The 16,351-nt window shown below is 54.3% G+C and overlaps 1 protein-coding gene across 1 annotated transcript in view; it reads left to right on the plus strand.

The window, feature by feature from the left end:
- The first annotated feature begins 1,680 nt into the window (after positions 1-1,680).
- Positions 1,681-16,351, plus strand: part of Igsf21 (immunoglobin superfamily member 21) — a 219,290-nt gene continuing 204,619 nt past the window's right edge. The window contains exon 1 of the mRNA XM_041651210.1: positions 1,681-2,313. Within this exon, the coding sequence (XP_041507144.1) occupies positions 2,241-2,313 (73 nt within the window). The 5' untranslated portion in view covers positions 1,681-2,240. The remainder of the gene's footprint in view (positions 2,314-16,351) is intronic.

The following is a 16,351-nucleotide window of genomic DNA, read 5'->3' on the forward strand; positions in this document are numbered from 1 at the left end:
GAGGCGATTCCCAGACCCTCTGAGGCTCTCCAGGGCTCTCCCCAGCTGCTTGAGAGTGGGGCTGATGGGGAGCATCCCCTAGGTAGGCAGGGGTTACAAACACTACTGGTCCTTTCATCCCCCCAATCGCAGGGCTGGGTAGGTGCAACCTGGAAGCCTTACCCACACAGCCTTCACTTGAGGAACTCTTGCCCCCTAGTGCAGCCGGGCTCCGAGATCATGAATGGTGTGTGTAGGGGGGTATTTTGGCTTGTTGCTCCTTAGGCAGGGAGCCTCTCACTCAGAGGGTTTGGAAACCTGGGTAGCTTTTTTTCTGAGGCAGAAGCAGAGGTGGAAGGGAGAGCCTGGCAGGAGCGAATGAGCAAGGGTTGTGCTCTTCCTGCAGCTGGGTTAGGCCAGAAAGAGGATTTGGGAGAGATGCCCTCGAGCTCACCCTCAGCAGCTTGAAGATGAGGAGCCTTGGGGGAGGGGCAAGAGAGAGCAAAGAACAGCCAGAGGAAGGATAAAGGCCCAAGACTCCTGCGTTCACGCCAGATCCAGCCCAATCAGGCTGGCAACCAATTAGTCTGATTCAAAAAAAAAAAAAAATACCCACATAGGGACAAACTGTAATCAAACACCTATTTATAAGGGTTTATTACGATCATTATTATTATTTTACTGAGAGGATCATTCTAAAGCTTGTCAGGTGAATGTATGCGTTCAGATCTAAATAAATGCAAATCGCTCCTTCCCAAGGAGCAGAGGGGCTGGGCAAGCCTGAGTTGCAGTTGGGAGGCCACGTGCTGAGGCTGCAGAGGGCAAAGGAAGGGAGCAGGTCACTGCGTGGGGCATCCTGGCACCAGTCTCTACCAGTACCTGCCAAACCATTGCTCACTGCCCACCTCTCTCCCAAGGACCACAGCCAGTGGAACTGGCAATGTACCCATTGCCCATCTGAGTAAACTGAGCAACCAATGGATGCAGCCGCCTAGCAAAGCTAGGGGAGCTGGGACTTCCCAGGAGAGCGCGGTATAATGAGCCCTGAGTCCTGGTTTGTGGGCCCAGATTCACCCCCTGGTCCTGCCGGTCATTCTGGACCTTGTCAGTCTAACTTCTGGTACCTTGTGTGTAGCTTCACTCCCCGCCCAGCAAGAATTAAGAGCACCTGGTTCCTCTTCACGTGGCAGTAGACCCCAAGATAGTCGTACCTCTCTTGCTGGGTCCTGCCTGGATGCAGAATGCAGCTGCGCAGGGTGCGGGGGTGGATCCCTTATTTGTGGAACACTGAAGCCCCGAAGCCTCTAAGGAGGACATTCATGGTGTCAAAGCCAGCCCCAAGGACCCACAGACCCCCTCCCTCCCGTCTCGGGAGGGAGGCATCTCTCCTAGAGGGAGGGTGCTTATATCCATCTAGATCATGAAAGGGGGCGTTTAGAGACACCGTCAGGTGGAGGTGGGGGGGCGGTTCGGGTGGAGCAAAGCGTGGTGTGTGTGTGTGTGTGTGTGTGTGTGTGTGTGTGTGTGTGTGTAGGGGGATGTGGCTCACAAGCAAGCACTTGTAATGTGATGGGGGGGGGCGTATATAGGGTAGGAGCCAAGGGGGAGGGGGCGAGTTCTCCTCTCTGCAATAAATCGGCTTAGCGGACGAGAGCCGAACAGCCCAGAACGGATTAAAGAAAAGTCTGTAGAATACAGCGGCGAGAGTGGCACGGGGGGCGGGGGCTGGGGGCGGGGCGGCGGGGAAGGAGGAAGAGGAGGGGGCTCGAGAAGAGCGAGCGCGGGGCAGAGCGCAGCGGTGCGGGCAGAGCTTAGGCTCCAAACTCCGCCGCTGCAGCCACGGATCCGACTTCAGCCGCCTTGGGCGCCGCGCGCAACCGACCAGCCGGGAGCAGCTGCACGCCCCAGCTAGGTCCGGTGCAGCCCGGAGCAGTCCGTGCATCGCAGAGCAGCCCTGCGCAGGCGGTGCAGTCAGTACATCTGGTGCAGCCCGGAGCATCCTAGTGCAGCCCAGAGCAACCCTGTGGTACATCCCTTAATAAGCCGGGGCAGCCCGATACAGCCCAGAGCAGACCCGGGAAGCCTGGCGGCCCGGTCGTGGTAGCATGGGAACGTCCCCGTGGCGCCCCGCGCTGCTCGTCACCGCCACGGCCGGCGGCCCGGGTCACAAGCGCGTCTGAGCCCATGGCGAGGGGACCCACAGCCGCCACCACGATCGCCGCCACCGCCGCCCCGGCCAGCTCCGTCAGCTCCTGGGCACCATGCGAGCTGCTCCAAGCCTCCGATGCGTCGCTGCCTGCCTGCTGCTAGCCGCGATCCTGGACCTGGCGCGCGGTGAGTGTGCGGGCGCCCGCGGGAGCCCGGGGCCAGGGGACGCGCGCGGGGACCGAGAAGGGCGCGGGCCCGGGTGGCTCTGCGAGTCTCGGGCAGCAGGCACAGTCCTGGAGTAGGGGCTTTTGTGCAGCAAAGCTTGACAAGAGAAGATGGGTCTTTCGGAGAAAGCCTTCATGGGTCTGTGCCAGGGTGTGTGTGTGTGTGTCTTTGTTGCGTCTGTATGTGAGTGTCCGAGAATCAGTCATGTGTGGAGAGGGCACGGGAGTACATTTAGATGTGCCCGTGTGATGGTGTGTGGGTCTGTGTTTGTGAGGGGTGTCGGAGAGTCTAAATCAGTTACGGGGAGGTGTGGGAGAGAAAGTCTGAGTATTTGGGGGTGTGAACTCCTTCGTGTGGGTATGAAGTGTGTGAGTGAGTGTCGCCGCATGTGCGAGCCTGTTAGGAGGAGGATTGTGAGGTGTGGCATTTCACGTGTACCCCTGGTGTGCTCGCTGGCCCCTGGAGGGCTATGTAAAAAGCTGGTGACTGTATTTCTGTGATTTGTGATGTGAGTGTGTCTGCCTACACGTGGAAGTACAGGACTTCAGGTCCTATAAGCTTGTGGTCTGGGAGCAGGTGCTGCGTGAGGGAGCTTGGGGTTCGGCTGTGCAGAGAACTCTGGTCACATCTGGGGCTGGAGGGGAGTCCAACGGCTCGGCATGAGCTGTGTGTGTGTCCTGCATGTACTTGGCCCTGAACTGGGCTGAACCAAATGGAAGGGAACTCGAGCTCAAAGGGTTGCCCAGAGCCAGCAGTGCTGGGCAGTTCTCGGGTGCCCGGGTTGGGGTTGCCTGGGAAGAGGGGCATCCTGCCCAGCACTGCCCTCTGGTGGGTCTTAAATGCTGTGGAAGCCAAACCTGACGACCTTTCCAGCAGGGAACAGGGACAGATGCCTGGCCAGCAGGGCAGAGGCAGGACCGACCAAGAGTCATGGGTGGGGATTCCTGAGGGCCTAAGAGACAGAGGCCCTTCCCCAAGTCAAGTCACAACCAGAGTAGGGCTCCCCGCGGGAGGTGGGAGAGAGTATGTGAAGAGTAACCACTGTCTCCAGCCTAGCCTTGGCCTCTGTCCCATACAGGCCATGGTGATGGGTCAGGCCTTGTCCCCCATACTGGGAAGGGCCTATGAGCTCGCGATTGTCCTGCGTGGGGGGTGCCCCTAAAATAACCTACACTCTTCAACGCCCTCAGTCTTTGGCGAGACTTAGTCTGTTGATGGGAGGATTTGAGTCTTGGAAGGTGGTCCTGTAGGCAACGGAAGAGGGGCTGGTGTGACCCCAAGGTACTTTGTACCTCCTATCCTCAATACGAGCAAAGATTTTTCCGAAGTGTGTCACATCCCGCTGTAACTTTGGGAGTGAGGGCTCCCCCTTTGGGATGCCTCTAGAAGGAAAGATGGTATGTGGGAGGGTCCGGGTCCCAGCGCCACCGTGGTGAAGGCGTGAAGGACTTTGTGGGAAAAGGCACTGGAGCCCTCACCTGGACACTGGAGGGAGCGGGATTGGGGGTTGGGGACCTGACGGGAAGCACCCCTTTCCCTCAGCCTGGGATGCGCATAGTGAAAAGAAGCAGGGAAGGGGGTGGGAAGAACCGGGTGGGGATCCCCGACTGCGTCACGACCCCACCCTGTGAGCTGGCACCAGAGCTGTGAGCCCTGGCTCTGGCTTGGCTGCGGAGAGCTATCCCGGCTCACTTGAGCCTCAGATCGGCTCGCTAGCGTCTACGGGCTGCGGGGAGCGCTGACTCCAGGTACCCGGGTGAACGCGTGGAACCAGGACTCGCGGGTGGGAGGACACTTCGCCTCTCAGCTCCGCAAACCCAGATCTCTCAGATTCGAAACTTTGTGCTAAATGCAGGGACTCCGGGGCAGCAGAGGCTCCTCTTCTTGAGATCCTCCGGTTAAAGATACACTTTCCCTTTCTAGGCTAGGCCATCTTTAGAGGCGGGATCGCGAAGAGAGTCCTCGCGAGGCGTGACCGGCGGGCTGTGCCGGAGGAGGGCGCCTTTCCTACAGGCGGTCTCTATGCCCACTATCGGTGCACCTGGTGTAGCTTTGCGGAGCCACCTGCCAGGAGGATGCCTGGGAAGAGATGGGAGGGTAGATTCCAGGCAGCACACCCAGAAACACGCTGGTCCTCCGGGAGGAGGACAAAGACCGTCATTACCGCGGGACGGGTACGATCAGTGTGGTGGCAGAGCAAAAAGGCTGAGTTGGAGAAGTGCCTGTATACCCTTCGCAACACTCCCGTGCTCCGGTCTCCAGCTCTTCCCAAGGCCTTGTTTTCCTGGGCTCCGAGATCACCTAGGGACTCCCTGAAGCACCCTGAACTGGGCAAAAGGAAACCACACACCAAAGAGAGAATGTGCGTCAGGCTGAGGAGGTGGAGGGAGAAATGAGGCTCTGGGCTTGCCTGGTTCAGCTCTGGAACATTCTCCACTGAAAGCGGTGGGCACTGGGCAGACCTAATTAGAGCTAAAAGGGTCCAAGGGACCTGGCCTGCTGGAGTCCACGGGGCTGGGGGTTGGGCGGCTCTACAAGTTTGGCAGCTGGGTGTCATCAGGTGTGGTCTGATCGCTGGCTCCACGATGTTCATTACTGTAGGGGCTGCGGTGCTGTGAGCAGGTATGAGGACTTAACACATAGTCCTCTTTCTGCTATCCCCCATCCCACCCCCTGCTGTCCGGGGGACACCACACTCCTCTGCTGGGGACTGAATGGGGGCCTGGCCGAGACTAGCTATGGGACCTGAATCCACCATCCAGCCACCGTGGTCCCGCCTCTTCCTAAACCGCACCTCCCACACTCAAGAACATTTTTCTGGGAGGTCGAGTTACTGAATTACTATAAATGGGGGTTTTGTAGACTCGGGACAACTTCTAACTTCAGGGCTCAATGAACTTTGTGACTTTCACCTCTAGCCCCCAAATCCCAGTGCCTTGAGCGGGAAGGATGCTATACTTCTATGCTGACCTAGTTTGATTTAGACCAGTGCCCAGACCTGGAATTGTCTTTGTTCACAGTATGTATGTATGTATGCATATGTATGCATTTTCACAATCCAAGACCACTTCTAGCTATCCTACCTAGCTAGAAGATATCCTAGCTGCAATCCGCGGTGGTTTGATTTCTACTTTTCTCCTTAATAGCTTCCATTGTAGTGGTCTGTCCTCATTTCTGCCTCAAGATGGGTTCACAAACCTATTTTTACAGATCAGGAAACTGAGGATCCACTCTTCAAGATTAATCACAGACAGAAGCATGGCTCCTTCCAGCTCCTTCTTGGCCCTGCCCCACACTCTCTTTCCCCTGTTCCTTCTGGCAGCAGAGATTTTCAGTGGGCAGGGTGTGCCAGCCAAGGCTTCGTGGGGCGGGGGGATAAGTAGTCGGGGGTGGGGGGACGACACTCTCAGGGATGCCTCTCTGCCTGGGTCCCCTGACTCCTCAGAAGATGGATCGCTCGTACACTTGCATCTCGCTCTACTCTGGCAAGCCTGGCAGAGAGGGGAGGAGGTGATGGGGTTTAGGGAAATGTTCTGGTTTGTAGCCATCCAGGACTTGAGCTGCACAGGCCAGTCATGAGGAGATGGGAGGCCAGTGGTTCTGCTCACTGGTTCTTAGGATCCTAAGAGTTTTTGATCTGGGTGACCGGCAGCCTCTCTTTCCTTTCTGTCCCTCTGACATTCCCTAGCCCAGCAAACACTCATTTGTACACTCAGCCCATGCATATTGTGTGCAGTATGGTGCTGTGGACCTGACCAAGCAGGGGAGCAGCCGCCATAATGAGGCTTGCATCCCTGTGGGAGGTGGATCCTTTGCTTAGTGGAGGAAGGGGCTGTGAGTGCTCCAGCCACGTGCTTTTTCTTTCATATTTCCTTTAAGTCATATATTCCCTCTGAGGCATAAAATGAGTCCCATTTTTGCAGAGGAGGAAACCTAGGTTCAGGGGAGTTAAGTGACTTTGCCAAGGTCACCCAGTCAGTAAGGGGTGAGCAGGGGCCAGCACTGGGCTGTCTGTCTCCCAGCCTGAGCTCTTTGACCTGGGGAGATTGATACTCCCTACTTTCATGGGACCCAGGTCTGTCTGAGTACTTCATCCTTCACCACACTCAAGGTGAAAGAGAATTATTCAGTATGTTCATCCGCACAGATGGGAGAGGGCGTGTCACTGGTAGACACTGTCATCATTAAGAAAATCAGTGGGCATCTGCCAGGGACAGGGTATACCTGCAAAGAGAAGGACCAACAAACATGACCTCATCCCAATGTGTGTGTGCATGGGGGGGGGCATGTTCCTGAAGAGATAAACCCTCTCTTTTCTTTCCCAACCTTTCTTTCCCCCACCTTCCCTTCCTTCCTATACTTTTTCTTTCTTTCCCTCCCCTCCTCTTCCTACTCTCCCCCTCCCTTCCCTTTAAATTCTTCCCTTCCCTTTCCCACTCTTTTCCCTCCCCTCCCCTCCTTTTCCTCCTGTTTTGTACCCTCTCTCTTCCCTTCTTTCCTTCCCTCCCCAGCTCCTTTACCTCCCCTCCCCTACTCACTCCCCCTTTAAAACAACAGACAAGCTGAGAATCTTTTCATCAGTGGAGACTTGGAGTTTCTGCCAGGTCATAAGCAGTCCCCACACAGCTGCACTGTTGTCCTTGAAGGCGGATGTGGCCCCTTGGAGCCTGTGCTGGAGGTGCCGGGTCTTCCATTTGAAGCACAGGCGGTGGAGAGTACGGTGTCACCCCTAGGAGTGTCCATTCTTAGGAATAAGTCTCAGGTACAAACAGGGTGGCCAGGCCTCACTGAATGTTTCCAGTGGATCAGAGGCAAGAGCGGGGCCTGCTGGCTGGTCAAGGCTCCTCAGAAGGAGCTCCTGGATGCAAAGTGAGGGACTGGAGGTAGTCACTGTGAAGCCCAGGGTCTTAGCCCAAGAAGGAATCTGTGCTGGCATCTCTGCCAGCCTCTCTCACCTCCTAGTCACACAAATCTACTCTGGGTTTCACTTAGAAGCATTTCCAAACTACATGGCAGCGAGTGAGCCAAGCTCTTCGGGTTGCATGACTCCAGCCAGAGCTGTTCCCCCTGGCACTCGTGTGTCTTCAGGGAAGAACTGGCCTCAGCTATAGGCAGGTGTGGCCCTCAGGTCAGGCCTCCCTGGGACAAGATCATCAGATGGAACCAGAATTCTGTGGAAGAAGGTGGAGAACCACTTAGGCGGCTCCCCTTGTCAATGAAGCCCTCAGAAGCTACCCTCTGTTGTTTCCCAGGGCCTGGTGTTGGTGAGACTGGCCTCCCTCTCAAGAAGAGAGCTGAGACGGAGCCAGTTACAGTGCAGAGGCATTTGAGATCCTGAGGGTTCCAGTGGTGGGGGTCCCTTGTGTTCTTAGCACATTCAGCTCAAGAGGAAGGTGTTGGGTGGGAATTTCCCCAGTCTCCTCATCAGCCCCTCTGGAACTGGAACCCTCTAGAGGTGATGTCAACTTCCTGAAAAGAACAGCCCTGGATCCTGTATATGGCTCTCAGTAACACTGGGAGGACCATGTGGTCCACTGGCAAGAGGTGGCCGGTCCCATCTCGATGTTCTGCCTTTCCCTGGAGGCCAGAACCCCACTGAGTGTCGTCTGAGACCCACATTGTCATCTCTTCTGAGTGAGATGGGGGCCTTCTCTGTTTGTTTCTGCTCATTATTGCGTCTTCCCCTAACACATAGTGATGCTCAGAACTGGGTTGTTTGGATCAATAAGTCACTTTTGACCTTTAGACTCATATGTCCCTGCTTAGAGGAGCCAGTAGGCAGCTTCCTTCTTCTACAGAAAGCACATGATGAGGTTTACAGCATGTAGTCTGGATAGATAAGAGAACTGCCTGGCCGGGAAAGCCTTCTGCTCTTGGAACAAGCCTCTCTTGCAGAAGACTGGCAGGTCATCAGAGTGGTCGCTGGATGAATGAATGATGTTTTCCAGTGCCTGAACTCTCAGACAGACACTGGTCCTGGCTTGTCTCCTGGTGCTGCTCTGTCCACCACTGGCGGAAGTGTGAGAATGTGCACCTGTCCAGCTCTGTGCATCGTCAGGACACGGTCACTCTGGCTGGTGTCTGGGCAGACCAGTCAACAGTAGAAGATGGCGGGCGGAGCCAGTCTGCTCCCCAGGAGCGGGGAGGGCACTTCCCTTGGCTGGCGCCAGATGTTGGAGATGAAAAGGAAGAAGAAAGGGGATGGAAAGCATTTGTTGAACAGTGACTCTAGACCAGCCAGATGTACCCACAGTTTGTGTTACACCCTCCTGGAACCCCTATTTGTGAGACAACTTCTCCATTTTGCAGACTAGGCTATGAGACTTAGGTAGCTTCTGTGGCTGTCCCAAAGCCACCCTGCAGTGAGGGAGGTGGGGGGAAGCCCTTCCAGGCTTCTCTCTGCCTGGCCCTCCTCAGCTCTGAGGGCTTCCTGTTACTAACTTGAAACTGACTGTGGAGGGGGGGCACTTTGATATCCCTGAAAGGGTCAGTGCCACCACAAGGGCTCCAGAAAAACCTGCTAGAAAACACTGGGAAGGACACCTAGGCCTGCTGGGTCTACCTCCTTCTCATCCCTATTGGCCCAGTCCCCAGTGCTCATGAGTTCCAGTCCTCACTTGAACTGGGGTCAGAGTAGGCCACTGCCTGGCATAGTGTACCTGGACTTGTCCCTGCCCACCTCAGTCTTAGCTGTTTTGTCTTTTAAGGGGCAAGAGAAGGAGACTGGGGGCGCGGCTCCATTGTTAGAGCGCTGGCCTACCACACACAAGGCTCTGGAATGGTGCCACACACCAGGAATGGTGACACCTCCCTGCAACCTTATCCTAAAGATGGGAGAATCAAGAGCTCAAGGCCATTCGTAGTTGTATAGTTTGAGGCCAGTGAGGGCTACATGAGACCCTGTCTCACATAAATAAATGTAAATAAGTAAAAAGCAAGGGCTGGCTGGGGGATGGAGGGAGATTTTCCATGACACACTCCTGGTGCAATGGGGCCTGGGGTTTGTGCTCCATAAGTTTCTGGCAGGCTACGTGGACTCACCCATCCCTGGCTTGGCACCACTGCGGGCTGACTTTGAATCCACTAATAACGGCCACCTCAGAACTAACGTGACCCTCATGAAAGATCCCCAGGGTATGGACACCTATCTACACAGTACCTCTCGGCTTAAAAACAGTCGTTAGAGAGAGCGAATCATTAAACAGGCGACAGAAATGGGGCCTGGTGATGAGAGAGCTGGCCTAGGAAGGCTGTGCGGACAGGGACACAGTAAGCCTTTGTTTAGTTCAAAGAGTCCCAGAGTCCCAGTCACACACAGCTTCGAATTGCTACAAACACAACATCATAAGCTAAGTTAAAACCTTAAGGTGTGTGTGTGTGTAGTGTATGTGTGTGTATGTGTGTATGTATGTGTGTATGTGTATTGTTTGTGTGTATATATGTGTGTATGTATGAGTGCATGTGTGTGTATGTATGTGTGGGTTTGTATATGGGATATGTGTATGTGTGTATGTGTGTGTATGTGTGTATATGTGTGTGTGTGTGTGTGTGTGTGTATGTGTGTGTGGTTTTATTACAATGTTTTCCACTGTCAAGAGGTTGCATACCCCTGATAGTGAGGAAGGGGTCCAAGGAAGATGGAAGAACAAAATTCTACCACTGAGCCAAAAGGGGTGGCCAGCGACCAGACTGGCCCTGGACAAACTGTGGATGAATAGCAGGCAGAGGTTGCTGCTACTCAGGCCCAGGATTTGGTCTCTTCTTGGACCCTAGGAGCCAAAGTGAGCTTGACCCTGTAAGTGGGAGCTCTCTGGAACTTCTCTGGGTGATGAATGGTTGCGGGGCTGCCAGGGCTGAGGTAGCCTCTGGGAAGATATGCTGCCCTTTGGAGACTGTTCATGGCTCCCTGTGTCCTGAGTGGGGCCTTCCAGGACTTCACAGCCTGGACCACAGCTAAGGCTGTGATGGGAGAGGGTACTATTTCTGGAGAAACTTCTAGTCTTCAGCAGGCACCTGCCCGGTCAGGTCTTGTCTCCAACATGTGTCCTGTTTAGGAGCTCGAGGCTGCAGTCACTGCTCCCGGCCTTGGTTTCCCCAAAGGCACAAATCATGTAAGGCTGCTGGGATAGGCTTACCAGGGGAGGCGAGGAAGCCTTGGTGCTGGTGTAGAACAGGTGCACGAGCTGTGGCTATTATAAACAACTCCTGGCTCTCAGAGAGCGGGTGGAACCCCTGCCCATGGCCCAGACAGGTTGACACAGTGCAAAAAGCCTTTGAGTTCCAAACTCTTAGAACAGCGGAGTGTTGGAGTCGGAGGAGAGAGACGCAGACTCTTCCTCTTCAATTGTTTGTTGGTTTCCTTATTTCAGCACTGGGGGCCTTGTGTGTGACAGGCACAGTGACCTTCCGAGCCACAACACAGACGGCTTTTGTTTTTTAAACTTTGTTGTTGTTTTTTAGATGGAATCCCTCTATGTAGCCCTGTTTGTCCTGGAACTTGTAGACCAGGCTAGACTCAAACTCACAGAGATCCTCCTGCCTCTGCCTCCCAAGTGCTGGGATTGAAAGTGTGCACCACCACCACCGCCTGGCGCTCTTATTTTTGATACTGGGGTTCGGTAAATTGACCATGCTGGCTTTGAACTTGCATAATCCTCCTGCCTCAGTCTCTTAGCAATCCAGATCTCAGGCTTATGCGCCTGACCTAGCTTGTCCTCCCTGTTACTAAGGCACATCTAGAAGCAAGGGATGAGAAGGACTCTTTCCTAAGCATGTATGGAATAATGTAGGGGATGTGTTCCAGCTTCCTATCCCTGAACCGCCCAGTGAGAAGATTTCTGGGGTCTTCTAGTGCCTGGTGGAGAGTTGGCAGCAGTCCAGGGGGTGGGGGCCTTCCCCAGCCTCATAAATCACAGGACCGCCAGGGAGTAGGGCAGCTGAGCCGCTGGGTTCCTTTACCAAGCATTCCCCTTTGCCCTTTTGTTTCTGTTACTGCAGAGGCTCCCCGATGGACTACTTGTGGGCTCTCCTATTATCTCGCCAGTTCAGTCCCTTCCTTCCGGCTCGCTCACATCCCACCAGAAAGGAAGGTGTCCATTGGGACTGCCCTGGGTTGGATGGGCAGTGCAGAGACTCTGGGGCACAAAGGCCAGGCTGGGGGTAGGCAGGGGACTGGGAACCGGTTTGTAGTTGGCACTCATGGTTCGTTGCCTGATTCAGCCTGGCTGGTATTTCATCAAGCAAAAATTCAAGGTGTGTGATAGCCAAAGGCCAGGTGCCTGGCTCCAGGGAGCAGGTGAACAGCTGCTAATTGTCACGGGGCACCTACTGTCTCAGGCAGAGGTGGAAGGAGCACTGTGGGGGCAACCATGATGGCCACTTCACAAAGACCTCTTTGTTCACTTCTGCTGCCGAGAAGTGGGTCGCTGCTTGCTGGGAGGGGAAGCGGTGTGTATGGCCAGGGATGGGGGTGGGGGTCTGGGGCCTGCCGCCTGACTGGGGAGCTTGAGGTGGGATAAGGCAGGGGCAAGGAGGTGTGGAGGCTCCTGAGGCTGGTACTGTCTGGGTGGGCAGGGTTAGTGGCTTCCAGGATAGCCAGGGCTGTAGGGCGTGGCTTCTTGGCACAGGACCCAGCAAGGTCCTCCCTGTGGTCCTCCCCTTTTTTCCCTCCATCCTCCTTTCCTCTGCTCTTTTGTACAGCAGGTGAAGATTGCATGGTCCCTGGACCAGGGACCATATTGGGTTCTAGAAATCCGAAGGATGAATGAATTAGTTCTGGCCTTCATGGGACTTAGAGTCCAGGGCCACAGCTGTTGACTGTCATGGCTGTGGGGCCAGGAAGATGGCTTGGTGGGTAAAGTGCTTTCTGTGGGATCCCCAGAACCCCTGAAAAATCCAGGCATGGTGCACACCCATAACCCCAGGGCTCGGGGGAGGAAGGACAGAGACAGGTGGGTCCTGGGAGCTTGATAACCTGACAGTCTAGACAAAGGAGGTCCACCAGGATCTGTGAGGACCTGTGGAGATGCAACTGAAGAAAGACCGAGGTCCAGCATCAGCCTCGGACCTCTACATACACCTACATGGGGTGGGAGTACACCTGTACACACATAAATACACATACGTATATACATACACAAATACACATGAGTAAATACATCCATGCAAATATACACACATAAACACATACATGCAAACATACATACAAACTCTCACGTACACCCGCATAAAAAGATAAACACTAAGCAAAGTTTCTCAGTGTTCCTTAGACTGAGTCAACAAGGTTCAGTCCCAGTGACCACACAAGCCTCTTGGCATGGGGGCTGGTGACTGATGGGACATGTCTACTTCAGCAGGTCCCACAGGCAGGTTGGTCTGTGCCATATTCCTTTAAGATGGAGAAAGGTGTTGCCATGACGAGTGGGGTGGGGGTGGGTGTTCTTGTGTCTTTTCTTTTTTCAACTGTCCTCAGGGGATGCCACCCATCTTGAAATCTCTGCTCCCACCTGCTCGCCTCCCTGTTCAGCAAAAAATAATGAGCTGGAGGCTAGCCTGAGCTACATAGCAGGTACCAGGCTAGCCTAGGCTACATAGCAGGGCCCTGTCAAAGGCAGAGTTCCATCACTGGGGCTGCCAGCCTTCCATAAGAGAGAGGGAGCAAGATGCCTCACGTGCCAGTCTGGCTCTCTTTGTCATTGGTTTCTTGGTCTATTTAAAGCAACTGGTGTTGGCTTGCCATTTGGGACCATGATTTAAATTCTCGCTCTCTCTTTCTTTAAAGTGGCTTGATCTAAGTAAATAACAAGGGGAGTTAAAGAAAAATGTTAAGTGCAATTCAGAGCAGGTGGCACGGATCAGGTGGTCTGCGGAGGGGGTGGGGAATGTGAGTGTGAGCCACTGGGTGGGGTGGGAGCTTTCGATAGACAAGGAATGGGCTGGGGCTTCAGGGACACCGCCTGCAGGATCTGTGAGTGCTCAAGGTGATATAGGGGACCCAGGGGAGGGGCCCCCTCAGGGCTGTTGGTGCAGGGATTGGGTCCCCAGTAGCCTGGAGAACTGTGGAGACCAGGAAGCAGTAGGCATAGAAGCTGCCTGAGGGCATGGTGGCCTGGACAGAGGGGACTTGCCAGGGACCTAAAGAGGGGAAAATGCCTAGGAGTCTGCTGTTGGTGCCCACTGAGCAACAGCTGGAAGTCCTAGGTCAGCCTCTGAGGCGCTCGGCACACAGCCAAAGCAGAGTGGGCTTTATGGCCAGCATGAGAGAAGCAATCCACTCCCATCAAGCCTCAGTTTCCCCATTTGTCAGGGGAGGATTGCTCTGTGGTAGCCTGGTGTGATGGTGGTGGTGATGTAAGCAGAGCTTGGTATGCTAACTGAGCTCTCCCAGTGTCACAGTGACAGGGCCCGTGACAGGTTTCCCCTGAGAAACGAAAGAGGTAGCTTGGCTTCTATAGGTCACTGCAGTGTACATGGGGTGTACCAGCTTCCACACAGGGCTGTGATGGCCTCGGCTATGTGTCCCTTCCAACTCTGGAAGCTGCAGAATCCCTGGGCCTCCCTGATCCCCGGCCGTCTCTCTGATGGATGACTTCACCTCAGGGTGCCCTGATTCGTCATTCCCGGTCTATTTTCCACTCTGTTTCCCACGGAGATGTCCTTTCTTCTTAGATCCATTCTGATCATCTTTCCTCACATGCCCACTGGCTCTTGCCGTGTGACACCCAAGCCACATCCATCACCAACAGGCTCCAACCTCACTACTCCAAGCAGGTGCTCCCCAGTGGCTACTCTGCCTCACGGGCGCAGGTAAGGGGAGGAGGCCGGTGAGTGAGCCTCATGGGGGGCGGGTGTGCGCAGAGTCTTCCTCTACTTTAAGTTTTTATTTTAGAGTGCTCTCAGCAGGGAGAAGCTGGCCCCAAAGTCTGAGAACATCCCTAGTCTGCCCACCCACTTCCCCACTCGAGCTCTTTCCTCCTGACTGGCAACTTCCCCGTCCCCAGCCCCTCCTCCATCTACCTGAAGGTTCAAATTGACTTTGATGCCAACTAATTTTGCCAGTTGAAATTCAGGAGAGACTGGTGCACACGGTGCTCGGCGAAAATTCGCTGTGACAAATGCCAGCAACAATTTCTTCTCTGGCACCATCTCTGAAGAACTGGGGGCAAGACAGAACTCCCCTGCCTCAAGTTGACTTACGACCTTCCATGAAGCTAGCCCTGCCCTTGGCTCTGCTTCTGAGTAGGCCCTATTCCAGACCTTTGTTCCCCTCAACACTCCTCCCCTCCCCACCCCTCCCAGCTGGCTTTATGTCCTGAGCCTTCAGGATATCTGGCGCCACCTTGGGGAGCAGGTGATAGTCCCACGCTTATTACTTTCTCTGTGTACCCAACTGTTCAAATTGTTTGATAAGGACCACTCTGTGTTCTGGGTCTGGTCTCTCTGTCCACGCTCCTAGAGCAGGGAGCTAGGTCATCCAAGAATTCCATTTCCCCAGACACTGGGTGCTGGTGGGTGTGCTCCTTCCTCCTTGCACTCAGATGAGCTATCAACCCAAGTCCCCTTTCTGTGACCTTTGTCCTTGGAACATCCTGCCTTTACTGTTCCCATAGTGGCTCTCTGAAAGTCAAGCTGAAATGGCTCCATTTGCCTTGCGCTGAGCGTAGTGTATGACTTACGATACTAACTGAATGACGAGTGGTTTATATTCAAACACTCGCGTGGCTGGTTCTCCAAGACACAGCTCCTAATTGACCTCAAGGTGGCTGCAGGGACTTTGAAAAGGACTGGTTTGATGGCAAGTCCCCCCAGTCTGGGGGTCTTGGGCCTCAGGAGCTGATGTCTGTGAGACATCCCGCCTGCATTAACCCTCCCATCCACTCTCCTGAAGTGCTGAAGGATGGATTGGAGAGCTATCCGGGAATCTTCCACAGTAGTGCGTGTGGAAGACAAGCCCACTTGTGTCCACGAGGGCTCCTAAAGACCTAGCAGGTGCTTCTCTCAGCTGCAGGGACCCAAATTTTACAGAAGGAAAAACTGTGGCTCAGAGAGGTTAAGCCACTTGCTCAAGATACCGCAGTCCTGAGACGAAACATCACTCCCTGAATGACCCTTCTCAAGAGTAGATGCAAGAGGGACAAGGGACAATGCAATTGCCATGCATGCCTGGAGCGCAGACCTGTCCAGTCCGTAAGCATCAGCTCTGGGTTGGACCTTGTCCTCCAGGTGGGGCTAAAGTTGGTTAAGATCATTGTCTTCAAGTGGACACAGAGTCACAATTCAATGATTACTATTAGAAAGTCTAAAATGGGGAAAGCCACCAAGTCCATGGGGGACACGGGCTGGGGAATCACTAATCTACGTGCAAGGAAGATAATAGAGAGGGCCACGCATGACTGGGCCTTGAAGATTGTTTAGAAGTTTACATGGGAAACATGGGAGCTGCAAAAACGGAGAACTTTGTCTACAAAGAGCCTTGAGCGCCTGGAGTTCTGGGAGGCAGGGAGATAAATGGGGTGAGGTGTGACACACTGCAGGTCCCAGACAGCTTCAGTGGCAGTCAGCGAGACCAGCTATGAGGTGGTTTCCCAGGTGTGAACTGCAAGTCTCTGGTGTCAATGTGACAAGACCTGGAGTCACCTAGGAGACAAGTCCCCAGGCATCTGTGTGGCGTCATCTAGGCTAGGTCAACCTTCAACCCATCATCAAGGGACTGCCTTGATTAAGTAATTAAGATGGGAAGACACGCCTACACCTGGGGTCATGGGCAGAACAAGAAGCAGAAAGTGAATTGAGCACCAGCATTCATCACATCTTGCTTGGTCACATGACTGTGGATGCCATGTGACCAGTTGCCTCACACACTTGCCATCATGACTTCCTCATCATGATGGACTGTGTCCTTAAACTGTAAAACCAAGTAAACCTTTCCCTCTTGATTTCTTTTGTCTGATTGTTTTAATCACAGCAGTGGGACAGGGGACTAAGATGCAGCTGCACCCGC

This window comes from Microtus oregoni, unplaced genomic scaffold (assembly GCF_018167655.1).
Source record: "Microtus oregoni isolate MIOR12 unplaced genomic scaffold, Mior012 000005F_ref0000423, whole genome shotgun sequence".
NCBI lineage: Eukaryota > Metazoa > Chordata > Mammalia > Rodentia > Cricetidae > Microtus > Microtus oregoni.